The 12,828-nt window shown below is 39.9% G+C and overlaps 1 protein-coding gene across 2 annotated transcripts in view; it reads left to right on the top strand.

The window, feature by feature from the left end:
• The window catches only part of LOC111739416 (vacuolar protein sorting-associated protein 53 homolog), a 40,443-nt gene extending 27,621 nt beyond the window's left edge, over positions 1-12,822 (top strand). For both annotated transcript variants that reach the window (XM_023530542.1, XM_023530541.1), the window contains exon 5: positions 11,173-12,822. In XM_023530542.1, coding sequence (XP_023386310.1) covers positions 11,173-11,520 — 348 coding nt within the window. In that variant the 3' untranslated portion in view covers positions 11,521-12,822. The remainder of the gene's footprint in view (positions 1-11,172) is intronic.
• The last annotated feature ends 6 nt before the right edge of the window (positions 12,823-12,828 follow it).

The raw sequence follows: 12,828 nt of genomic DNA, 5'->3' as shown, positions 1-12,828 counted from the left end.
GAAAGGAGGCAACTGTGTTCACTACACACCTGTGGTACTGAAGAGAATTAGTGAACTAGGAGGAGAAACTCAGGTGAAACCCCACAGGGGTTTGCGGCCATAGGGCTTTTATACAGAGGATATCTAAAAATCAGATGAAAGACTATCCACATGTCACCACAAAAGGATGTTTTCTCCTGAATGAAGACCCATAATATAGATGAGAGTTACTAAGTTAGTAAAATGAGAAGTAATAATAAGACATGAGAGATCAGAATTTAATTTGGCAGCTGAAAGTCCAGGCTATTTGTGGGAGATAGTCTTTTTGTTAAACTTGGACCTTTAAATGTGCCCCATTTCCTAAAATATTGAATTTTTATACCTTTTATTTAGCAAAAGCAGCTGAGACTGTGGCTTAAACTATTTCTTCTCTTTTGCCATTTGGAGTTGTTGCTTTAAATGCAGTCAACCTCAAGGGTTACATTTCATCAAAGGAAGCTGTGCATGAATGCATTCATCACTCCCAGCTATTTCAGAGCTAACAAATTTTAAGTTATGGGTGATAACAGATACAAGCAGAACTTTAAAATCTAAATGTTTTGTCTTGTTTGGGCATTGCCGAATTTGTGTTCCAGCTTCGTCTTGTGATTTTAACTTCTGGCTTGTCTCCCAAAAACAATAAAGATGAACTCTTTGATTCACTTTTTCTGTGGATGTGGTTTGCAAAAATCGTAAATAAAAGCAACTTAGGTGGAACAGAGCATTTTAACAAATAAGGTGAGAATTATTCCTTTTGCTCCTTACATTCTTTTGGTTCACAAACTTGGAAAGAAATCTGCGCTTTAAATAAAGCCCCTTTATACTCCAGGTTTCTGAATGAGCTATGGAGGAATTAGTGTTAACACCAGTGAGTCTCATCTGATGGATGCCCATCTGGCATTTGACCAGGGCTGCCAGACCTAGAGGTTACCTGTCACGTTCAAGGACGCAGGGAATCATGAGGCTGTGCACATGCAGCCATCTACTGCTGTGAGATTCCTGTAGCCTCTGCTACTGTTTGGTACCATTGGGAATGGGCTGTGTTGTTATTACTGCTGAGTCTTGTTAAAGTACCTCTGCCCAGCTGGCGATGCCCAGTTTCCATAGCAACACTTCTCTGTGGTACCAGGGTGGCCGGCAGTATCAAAAGAAGGGACATTTCATAAATACAGTCCACTTACTCCTAGGTGTCCACCTTTAATAGAAGTCACGGGGACTGCTGTTTAGGGCTCTTCAGATGTGGTAGCCTCCAGCAGCGTTTTTGCTCTCTTGAGTCCTTTGCATTTCAAATGATTCTGGCATTCATTACTCATACCTCTTTGTATCATTCTCATCTTACAGTTTTATCTATGTTTTGCATGTATTCCTTACAGGCTCTTTAAAGACATGTCCTCATCTAGTGATCTTTTTCTCTCAGTATCTAGCACTGTACCGAGTATAGCAGGCACTCATTTTTTATTGAAGGACTGAACAAAAGATTGGAACTTTTTTTCTGAAGACGTGTCTCATTTTTAAACATGCTTCGAAGAGACCATCACCCTTATCCATGAGCCATTTTTATGCATATGCCCGCAGTCATTGAACTTAATTAACCATCTCACTTACAGAGCTCTACAAGATGGGTCGACATCTTCACTCTTAGAGGGATAGTCTTATCTGAAATATGGCAGTCTGTCTGGAAGGTCGGAGAACAATATTAATAGTTGCCGTTCAGTGAGCCCCTTTTATGAGCTGAGTCCTCCATCAGGGCTCTCAGTTGCAGAAAACAAAATCCCAGTTCATACTGCCTTAGGTGAAAAGGGGGGTTATATGGAAGACTCTTGTGTCCTGTTTTGAAGGAGAAGCTGAACAGTCAGAGTGGAAGAGTAGTGCCGCAGCTGAGCTTGCCACACAACTGAAGCCCAGGACTGGAGTACTGCCCGGGACTGTCTCCACCTGGAGACCAGCCGCCTCCTCCTCCTGAGGAACCTTGCTTCTGTCTAACTCGCTTTCACATCTTGAGGTTTCTATCACCTGAGAAAGATGAACTCTTTCCCAATTCATTCTGGAAAGTCAGGAAAACTGCATTTGGCCCAGCTTGGGCCCCGTCTGCCTCTGGGACAGCAGATCTCTAAGAGAACAGTGAGAGGAAGATTCCCAGGAGGCAGGAGAGGTAAACAGTTCCAAAGTGCTCACTACTAAGCTCTCTGTTCTTTTGTAATGAAGTCTTTGATATAGGTACTCTTATTCCTGTTCCAGAAATGGTGAGCCTGTGCCTCCTAGGAGTTAAGTGGCTTGACAGAGATTGCACAGTAAGTGGCAAGACCAACATTCACATCCTAGTCTGCTGGTTCAAAAACCCTTGCTTTTTACAGTGCATTGCTTTTCCAAACAGTGGGAAGGGAACCCACAGACAGATGTAAAGATGAACAAAAAGAAATGATAGCAGAATAGTGGCAAAATATTAAAAAAGATAAAAACATAAAGCTGTACCAGTTCTGAAAATCAGCAACCTTTCCCTCCTTCCTGGCAGTGGCAGCAATGGAGTCTCAGTTTAAAATCTCTCAAAGATTGCCTGTGGACTCACAGGATAAGAGCAGTAGAATTCTCTGATAGAGCAAACTGCAAAATCAGATGCATCCAAGAGCCTTAAGAGGATGTTAATTCCTCAAGGCATCTCCATTGGTTTACATCCCCTCTATCTACACAGGTGGCAGACAACAGTTCTGGGTAAAAAAAAGAAAAAAGAAAAAAAAAAAGACGAAAGAGGAAAGCAATAGAGTCTGCCAGGTTCCATGGTGCTTTTCCTCTGTGCTCATGACCTGGTGTAGCTTGGGTACCTTGTTCAGAGTCTACTTCAGGAGGCAAGGAAAATGAAGAATAATGGTCACAGTTAATGACGCACAAAAATACAGAGATAGCGTAATTGGTTCTGCTGAGTCTCGTAGGCTAGCTCAGTGAGTTGCTTTGTATCTCCCAGTTGCAGAATCTGAGTTACTGAAGGGGACCACTGCAGTAACTGCTTCCTAGTAACACCCTCGAATGCAGGCCGTAGCCACGCTCCAGTGCTCAGTTCAGAAACTCCGGTACGGGTGGATTGAAAGCAGACATTTTTGGGTGGTTAGTTCTGTTTTTAATCCACATACAGCTTGGAATGGAAAAGTAGCCCCATTTTATTTTAAAGAGTGTCTAGGGACACTGCCACAATCTTTCTTTCAGCACATTTTCTGATTAGCCAGGTAGTAAAAGTATTTTCATATTCTAAAAAAAATAAAATCTTAACCTTTTGTAGGTCATAGAGTTCTTCCAATTACAAAATGCTCTTCTTTTTGTGTAATTGATTGCTAGAGATTAGATATCAAATATTAGGGTGTGTGTTGAGGATGGACTTGCTTGATGGAATGAATGCTTTGAAAGAAACTTCACTCTGGAAAATGAATTATATTAAATTTCCTTGACTTTAATACATTGCTATAACAAGCAAAAGTATTCCAGCCTGAAAAAGAAAATGGCAGACAGTTTATCTTTATGACTGAAATGTAAGATTGTGTGAGTCTTATTTGTTTGCTGGAAGGGGAAAAAAAGGTACTTTCAGCAGAGATCTGGTAGCATGCCAGATTGAAAATGAGAGAAATAGAGATAAAAACCCATTCTCTGAAAAGGGTTCATTCACTTCAGATCTTAGCTTAGCCCTTTTTGTCTTTCTTAGCTGAATGTCATAAGTCTTAGTGTGTTTGGCAAAAGGCGGTGGTTATAATCCCATCTAGCACATCACTGTAACATGACATGACCAACAATATCACAGAATTCTGTACAAGTCATGCCCCAAAATTTCAGCCTTTTTAAAGCTTTTTTACACCATGATCAGTATTTTTCAGAAGGCTTCAGTGAGTTTCCTTCCTACTGTTTGGAAAAGCAATGCACTCACTGTATTAGTAAAAGGCAAGGGTTTTTGAATCAGCAGACTGGGATGTGAATGTTGGTCCTGCCACTTACTGTGCAATCTCTGTCAAGCCACTTAACTTCTAGGAGGAACAGGCTCACCATTTTTAGAACAAGAATAAGAGTACCTACATCATGAACATTAGATTTCATATCAGCCAAATAGATAAGTTACAGAAATATGATGCTGTGTTTTTGAATCACTGTTTATAATTGTGCCTGAAGTTAGGGCAAAACATGGGTGTCAGCACGCCTCATTCAGAGCACTAGTCTCAGTTGATATTTTTAATCAGTCAGCAAGTATTTGTCGAGTTCAGCTGTGCTCTAGCTTTGGTTAGATGCCATAGGTGAGGTGGCCATATGATTTATCACCAGTCACTTTTGAGAGTGAGAAGGAGCTGTTAGTAATTATATAGAAACAGTCATAAACTGGACCTGTCATTGTAGCAATCAGAATGGATGATTATTTGAAGAAATAGTAGAATGTCATTCATATCCTTGGGCTACACTCCGAAGGATACTTATAGCCCTGTTAGAGAGCTAATACTTACACGCTGAAGAATTTCAGAACATTATAAAGTTCTTCTTTTCTGTAAGTGTCCTGTTACCCCCACTACCTCCCAAATCAATTTCTTCTCTTTGGTTGTATCATTCCCACAATAGACATGAGCAAGCATCTCTCATCTTTAAAACTTCCTCCCTTTACCCCATCTATTGCCCCATTTTTCTTGTCTTATAGCAAAAGCTTCTTGAAAAAATAGTCTACGCTAGAAGTCAGCAAACTTTTTCTGTTTAAGGGTCAGCGAGTAAATATTTTATTAGACTTTAAGCGCCATATGGTCTACTCATCTCTGCTATTGTATGATTAAAGTAGCTATAGACATACCTAAATAATTGGGATTGTGTGTTCCAAGCAAACGTTATTTACAAAAACGGGGCAGGCTGGATTTGGCCTGCAGGCCATCATTTTCTGGGTCCTGCTTTATTCTCACCGTCTCCCCTTCATCATGTCATCACTGACCACTTCTATTCCCTTGACTCCCGTGAAACTGCTCTTGTCAAGGTCGTCAGTGACTTCTCTGTTGTCAAATTCAGTGGTAATTTTCCAATCTAACCTTACATGCATTTTCAACAGCCTAAGACGTAATTGCTCTTTTCTTCCTCCTTCCAACGCTTGTGTGGCTTCTGTGACACCATAGTTTTGTTATATTCTCATGTCACTGGCGGTTTTTCTCTGGCATCTTTTCTCCTTCCTTCTTCGAGACCAGTGGTCCCCAGCCTTTTTGGCACTAAGGACTGGTGCACCTGTGAAAATCTAATGCCTGATGATCTGAGGTGGAGCTGAGGCGGTGATGCTAGCACTGGGTAGCGGCTGCAAATACGGATGAAGCTTTGCTCACTAGCCCACCGTTCACTTCCTGCTGTGTGGCCCGGTTCCTAACAGGCCACAGACCAGTACTGGACCATGGCCCAGAGGTTGGGGGCCCCTGTTCTGGACTTCTGAACATTGGAGTGCCCAAGGGCTTAGCCCTGGGTCATTTTCTCTCTCTCCTCTTTCCTTCATGTCTTTTTTCTTCTCTACTCTCTTCCTAGGTGACTCTTTCATTTCTACCGACTTAAATATCATCTAGAAACTCATGACTTCTAAATTTAAATCTAGCCTGCACCTCTTTTCCAAGCTTTAGACTCACATGTCCAATTTGGTATCTGCACTTGACCTCAAATAGACTATGCACCCTAACACACTGAAATGGGAACTCTTGATTTTCAGTCCCACCACCAAAACACACACCTGCCTGTCAAACTTGTTCCTTCCCCTTTCCTAGCTTAGTAAATGGAATAATTCACTGACTTTTCAAACTCAGATCTAAGAGTAATCCTTGATTCTTCCCTTTTCCTCATCATCCACCTCCAATCCATCTGTGAGTCCTGCAGGTTATATCATATAAATCCCAAATCACTTCCCTTCCCATCACCACTGGCCGCCTAGTCTAGACCTTTACCATCTCTCACCTAGACAACTGCAGCAGCTTCCTACCATGTTTTCTGTCCTGATTTCACTCCTGTCTCTATTTGATCCCCTTGCCACATAGCAGCCAGGTGGTCTTTTACGTGTAAAACTCTGCCAGTCCCTTGTTTGACACTCTTCGGTGGCTTCTCATTGCACTTAGAACAAAATCCCCATGCTTTTTACTAGGACTTTGAGACCACTCATGCTCCGGTTCCTGCCTATTCCAAATTATTTCTTAACATTTCCCAGTCCAATATGACCCTGCCATCTACTGCCTTACTTTTCGGTCCTTCAAAACCTAAAGTCTTTTCTGTATAAGGGTCTTTTATTTGCTGTTCTCTCCACTTTGAATTCTCTTATTCCAGATCCACAAATTCTCTTTCTCATGCTACGGATCTCAGTTCATTTGCTCTTTCTCAGAGACCTTTTATGACCACTGTTCCCCTTAGTCTCATCTCACTGCTTAATTCCTTCATTGCACCTGTGATACTCTTAAATTTTCTTCTTTATTATTGTTTTTCCAATATTCCCCCACCTGCCACTTCTCAAAGTAAATTCTTAGAAGACAGAGAGAGGGACCATGTCTGTCTTGTCTACCATTGGATTCCCAGTGCTTAGAATAATGCCTGGTACATGGAAGATATTCAATAAATATATGTTTGATGATTAAAGGAGTGAGTTAATGAAATACTGACTAATGTAGTTAGAGCTATAACTGCCACAGGAAATCAGAGTAACCATGCAGATATAGGTAGTCTTCAGTTACAAGAGAGCAAAGGTCTGTTGCTGGAAAGAGAGAATTTGTTTATGATAGAGTACGGATTTGAAAAATAGCATTTTATTTACTACATGCTACTCTTAATAGCTGTTATTTTAAAATACTCTGGCCCAAGTAATACATCGTGAAGTTGTAACCTCCTTCAGGAAGACTTCCTGGACCTCCCTTCCTTCTCTGTTCCTACCAAAACAAGCCAGTATCTGTGATGGCTCTCTGGGCTCACACAGCACTCTGTACATGTCTTTATCAGAGCTCAATGTTTATTAGCCTATCTTCTTGCCTTTCTAGATTATAAACTCCTTGAGAGCAGGAATTAATGATTTTTTACCCATGCATCTTCAGTGTAGTGTTTGTTAATTAGTAGATATCAAAATTGATTCTAGTTCTTGAGGAACATAGCCAAAAGGAAAAATGATTTTGCAATTGTCTCAGAAGGAAAATCTGTAATCTAATGTTTAAAAATATCTGAAATATCTGAAATAATCTTTAAAAAATAGGTTCTTAAGAGGCCATCATTGAAAAGTATCTTTCTTAAATGGACAGGAGAGGGAATATACAGAAGCCTTCTGAGGTAGATGAAGTTCTTCTGAACAAATACATATATATAAAAAATAATAATTTATAATAATTTGTTATTATAGTACGACTTTATAAAATTTGATAGCATGGCAAGTTAAAATTTTTTTCATGTCTAATTTCCTAGGTTAATTAACCCACTATTTTTTTCAATATGTGAAGATTACAAAACTGAATTATGTCGAAGGTCTGCAGTTGCAATGACACAGCCCTAACTACTATGGCTAGTGTGTTACCTGACTGACTATCCCTGAGAACAAAGATGGAGTTTGTATCTGTGTTTGTGTATACTGCGATTGATTGGTTGTAAATTCAACTTACTAAACATATATTGGACACCTACCATATTATTCTGGACCTCCCTAGGTATCAGGGAGTCACAATGAGTGAGACATATTCCTGCCCTCTAGGATCACGTAGTCCAACCAAAAGGTAGACCCACAAAAATTATTAGAAACGTTAAGGTTACATAAAGGACCATAGGCACCAAGATGATAAACAAATTGATTCTACCGTGTGCTTCGTGTATGTTATGGGAGTGGGTGTTGGAAGGGAAGAGGAAGTCAGGTGAAAGAAAGGATGGAGAAGAAATGGCACTTGAAGAAATGAGAGACAGCAAAGATTTGCACACGATCAGTAGCTGTGTTGAGCATTTTATTTTGAAAGTTTACTCCTTTTGGTTATAAATTTATATCCGATAACTTATTCCTTAACATTTTTATTTTGTTAGAACTTGATTTTGGTTTGTCAAAATCTTATGAAATCTAAGGTTGTGTGGTAGATCAGTAAGCAATGCTCAAATGAATTTTGTATCTTGATTTTGAGGTGATTATTAAAAATGTGAAAGAATTTTTAAAATTTAATTATAGTTGTCATACAATATTATTTTAATTTCAGGTGTACAACATAATGATTAGACATTTATATATTTTATGAAGTGATCTAGTACCTATCTCTCACTGTATATAGTTATTATGGTATTATTGACTATATTCCTTATGCTTACATTATATTGCTGTGACTTATTTTATAACTGGCAGTTTGTACTCCTTAATCTGCTTCAACTTTTTGATCCATTCCCCCATCTCCCTCCCCTCTGGCAGCCATCAGTTTGTTCTGTATCTATGAGTCTGTTTCTATTTTGTTTTGTTTGTTTGTTTTAGATTCTGTATATAAGTGAAATCATATGGTATTTGTCTTTCTCTCTCTGACTTATTTCACTTAACGTAATACCCTCTAGGTCCATTCATGTCGCAAATGGCAAGATTTTATCCTTTTTTATAGCTGAGTAATACTCCATTGTATATATGTATCACATCTTCTTTATCCATTTAGCTGTCGATAGACACATATGGACACCTTGCTTCCATATCTTAGTTGTTGTAAATATTGTTACAGTGAACATAGGGATGTATATATCTTTTCAAATTAATGTTTCAGGTTTCTTCGGATAGAAACCCAGAAGTAGAATTGCTGAGTCATATGGTAGTTCTATTTTTAATTTTTTGAAGAACTTCCTTATTGTTTTCCCTAGTGTCTGCACCAGTTTACAGTCCCACCAATAGTGCACAAGAGTTCCCTTTTCTCCACATCCCTACTAACACTAACTCTTTGTTGTCTTTTGATAATAGCCATTCTCACAGGTATGAGAATAGCTCATTGAGGAGTGATAGCTCATTGTGGTTTTAATTTGCATTTTCCTGATGATTAGAGATGTTGAGGAAGGAGTGAGGAGGTGGAATGACTGGGTGTGGATTCATTCAGGGAGTGGCTAATAGTAAACAGGCCTAGAGGTTGTGTATCAGAGGGAAAAGTATTGTCAGAAGAGACATTATACATGTATATATTTATTTATACATATATGCATGCATGCATTTGCTCAGGTTGGCCATAAGTCCTGGAAACAAACCTAATATTCGTGCAGCTTTTTATACTTATTATGTCATTAAATCTTCTCATCAACTCTGTAAGTAGGTGCCATCATCCCCACTTTTCAGATAAGGAAACTGATACCCAGAGAGGTAAGCTAGTATGTGACAGTGGAGGCAGGCCTCAAACTCCTGCCTTTCTGCTAGAAAATGGACGGTTTTCTTATGACACCACAGCTGTTACAGGCATGCTAAGTCCTGGAATGAGAAAGACAGGATGGCGGGAAGCTGAGTGGAAACAGTTGCTAAGTGAGGATCCTTTTGGGGTGGAATGAGATTGAAAAGAGCTGTTCAGTGTGACACAATTCCATTCCATTGCCCCTTTTCTTACTCTTCAGGTAAAAATTCCCAAGGTATGACTTTGTGTCTCTGGTAGCATTGCAAACTGTTGTTCCAAGACCAAACTTTTCGATGAGTGAAATATCTGTGTCCCGTTGGCAGAAATTACAAGTATAAAGCTCCTTTGCACACAAACCTTTGTAGATATAAGTGATCCAGCAGAGCAAACGCACCCTGCCGCAGGAGGTGGTGTGAGCAGCTGCTTGAATAGTGTCACCTCAAACTTGGCAACAAATGGGCTAAGGAACGACTTCTCAGAGGAGCTTCTGGACATTCATTGCAGAAGCCATAACATAGTCACATGCAACAGCTTAGCATCCTTGTTGCCACATGCGAAACTCCTATAAATTGCAGAGGTGGAAAATGATCAAAAGAGCCGTGTTTGGAATTCAGCCACACATAGGGCAGGGAGTTCCAGAATAAGAAAGAATTCCACATATCAGAAGAAGTGAACAGCTTGGGAAACCTGGGAGGGAAAGGGAGATATAACCCTACATCTAACAAGGAAGGAATTTCCTGCAGAGGACGCCAACTTAAGTTTGCTCTTTGTGGATTTTTTTTAAGCAAAAAAGATGTATGAGTTTGTAGTCGTAGAGGTAGCACTTCCATTGGGTACAGCTGCTTGCAGAGGTTCAGATAATTCCATCAGGGTTTTGTCATTCTCCCTTCATTTCAGCATCGCTTCCTCTCTCCTCGGTGACGGCATCCTTCTCAGGGAGGCTAGCTATTTTTCCGGGCAGGCAAAGATGGCCACACACAGCTTTAGGGTTACATTAGCCTTATCATTACATTTATAAAGGGCTTGTGAGGCCCACTTAGGACAGGCCACTCTTAAATCCAAAGTAAATAAAGTGCTTTTGATGAAATGAAGCATGAGTTCTTATTTGGCTGCTGCATCTTTTATAAGTTCATATGCTCTACACGTGTGTGGCTTTTGGGCCCTCACAAATCTCTGAATATTGCTTCCCCTACTTGCAGAAGCTACCGTGGGTTGTAATACTTTTAATGCGTGGCATCTATCTTTGTAGATTTTCATTTCAGTGGAAACATTCGGCTCACCATTAGCTTTAAGTGTCCCTTTCTAACTTCATTTTTTTGGTTTCCAAATGGGGCACTTTAAATATCTCTACGGTTTGCCACAGTTCTGGAGTCCCTATGCACAGCTGTGATTTTTTTGAAGGCACAGTCTTCTGGAACTTCCAAAATTCAGAGCTCTTCCTACTCTAGCTTAGAGACACCTCTGTCTTTCTACAGGTTTTGAAGGTTACTGCACACATGTGCATTCACGCACGCACTCGCACACACATGCACAGATGTGCATGTCCTGTTTATTTGTTGTCATCAATACGTGTAGTAATCACTGAGATAGAGAGAAATAGTTTGGTTTTTAAATTAAAACTTTATGATGTATATTGGCAAGAATCCTGAGTATTTGCCTGTATCCAAGTGCTGGACTGTATCTCTACTACTTTGGTCCAGTAAAATTGTCAGCATAAGTGCAATGAATCAAGAGAGCTTTATTAATTTTCTTCTGAGGCTGGACTTGATTACAGTGTAGGGACTGGTGCTGTCTTGTTTTTCATTTATTTCTCTTATTCTAGGCGCTCGAAGAGGCCCAGAAAGCAATTCAGCAACTCTTCGGCAAAATCAAAGATATCAAAGACAAAGCAGAAAAATCAGAGCAAATGGTGAGTTTAGGTTTCTTCCTAACTTTTTTGTACCAAAAGAGGAAGTTAGCATCTCATCCAGTCATACTCATTAATGGGCTTTTACTCTCACTTGCTGCTAACCACAATACCCACGTCTCTAAAGCTAGCCCTGGGAGTACATTCTACATCAACTCAGGAGGAGCTGCTAGAGATGCAGTGACTCACTATCCCTGTTGCCCTACATTTGCAGCCATGTATTTAAATACAAAAAGTTTTCTTTTTCTCCTTTCCCCCAAATAGTTTCCTAGTCCTTTTGGATTTCTTTCTCTAGCATTTGTTTACATTGCATATTTTGTATCACGCATAGTACTAGGCTTGTGTTAGTTGCTCAATAATTACAAGGCATTATTAAGATATACGATACGTTGCATGAAAACCGGTACTAGATCTAGGAGGCAGGATGTATCCAGCCTATGATACATGCTTATGGTTTTGATTAAGTTCTCCCTCTACAAATCTGTGTCCTCGGGTGATGTACACTGAAGGCCCCGCCGCTGACCAAGAATCCAGCCTCACCCACTCGTACTCTGTAGGAGGCACTGTGAAATGCCAGCTCTTGGGCTCAGATTCTGACTATATAATATAACATCTCTGAATTCCAGTTTCTTCAATTGTAAATAATAATGTCTCGCTCAAAGGGTTGTAAGAATTAAATGTATAAAGAGCACTGAGTACTAGGCTTGTGTTAGTTGCTCTATGAGTGGAAACCATTATTGATGTCATTTTTTCCCCTACTTTTTTTAGTTGCAAAAAACCTTGAAAGTTTGTGGGTGTGGAACTGAGCTGTGTAGGTCATAATCTTTACTTTATGAGTTCATGTAGGGTGGTCAAACTAAAAATGAGGTTGCATGAAGTTAACTCACGATTGACTTTTCATTTTCCACTGACTAGAATATTTGTGCCTGGTATCCAGGGTACTCCCTCCCTTCTAGGTGTAAAAGAACATGGGAGACTCAGTTGCTCTTCAGAAAATTTCTTGGTCAACGTGGACTCAGGCAGTTAGTGGAAGACGTCCTGTAGGAGTTAGTGAAGTTGGAGAATTGTTCCCACTTCACTACCGAGTGCACTTTTCAAGTGACTGAAATATGCTTGTATACCCAGACACAGAGTTCCTTCCTCTTGGACCTTCCAGATCAACACTGTTGGAATTTTGCTCCTTGGATTTCCTTCTCACTCCCTGAACACTGCGCCTCTCCTCTTCTGACATTATGTGTTAAGCTTATGTTACAGGGGTTACATTTTAATCTTCTTGAAATTTGAGAGAAAGTCTTTCTTTGCTGGAGACTGGGCAATAAACCTTAGTTCCATGAATAAAGATCATCTCAATAGAATTCATCAACTAATACCAGACATTCTGTGCTGAACCCAGTAGTTCCAGTGTCAGAGTCATACTTTTCTGGCCTTGTTCAAGAGGAGGTACCCTGTACTTGGCTCTTGGACCCAGTATGCTCCATACTAAATTGCTATTTGGATCACTCCATTTAGGGTGAAAAACAAAGTTCATTTCATTTTCACAACTAAGGATTTTGTAACCCCGGGTAAAATGCT

The sequence above is a fragment of the Pteropus vampyrus genome, unplaced genomic scaffold (assembly GCF_000151845.1).
Source record: "Pteropus vampyrus isolate Shadow unplaced genomic scaffold, Pvam_2.0 Scaffold50, whole genome shotgun sequence".
Taxonomy (NCBI): Eukaryota; Metazoa; Chordata; class Mammalia; order Chiroptera; family Pteropodidae; genus Pteropus; species Pteropus vampyrus.
The sequence above is the reverse complement of the archived record's forward strand: the minus strand, read 5'-3'. Positions and strand labels throughout refer to the sequence as shown.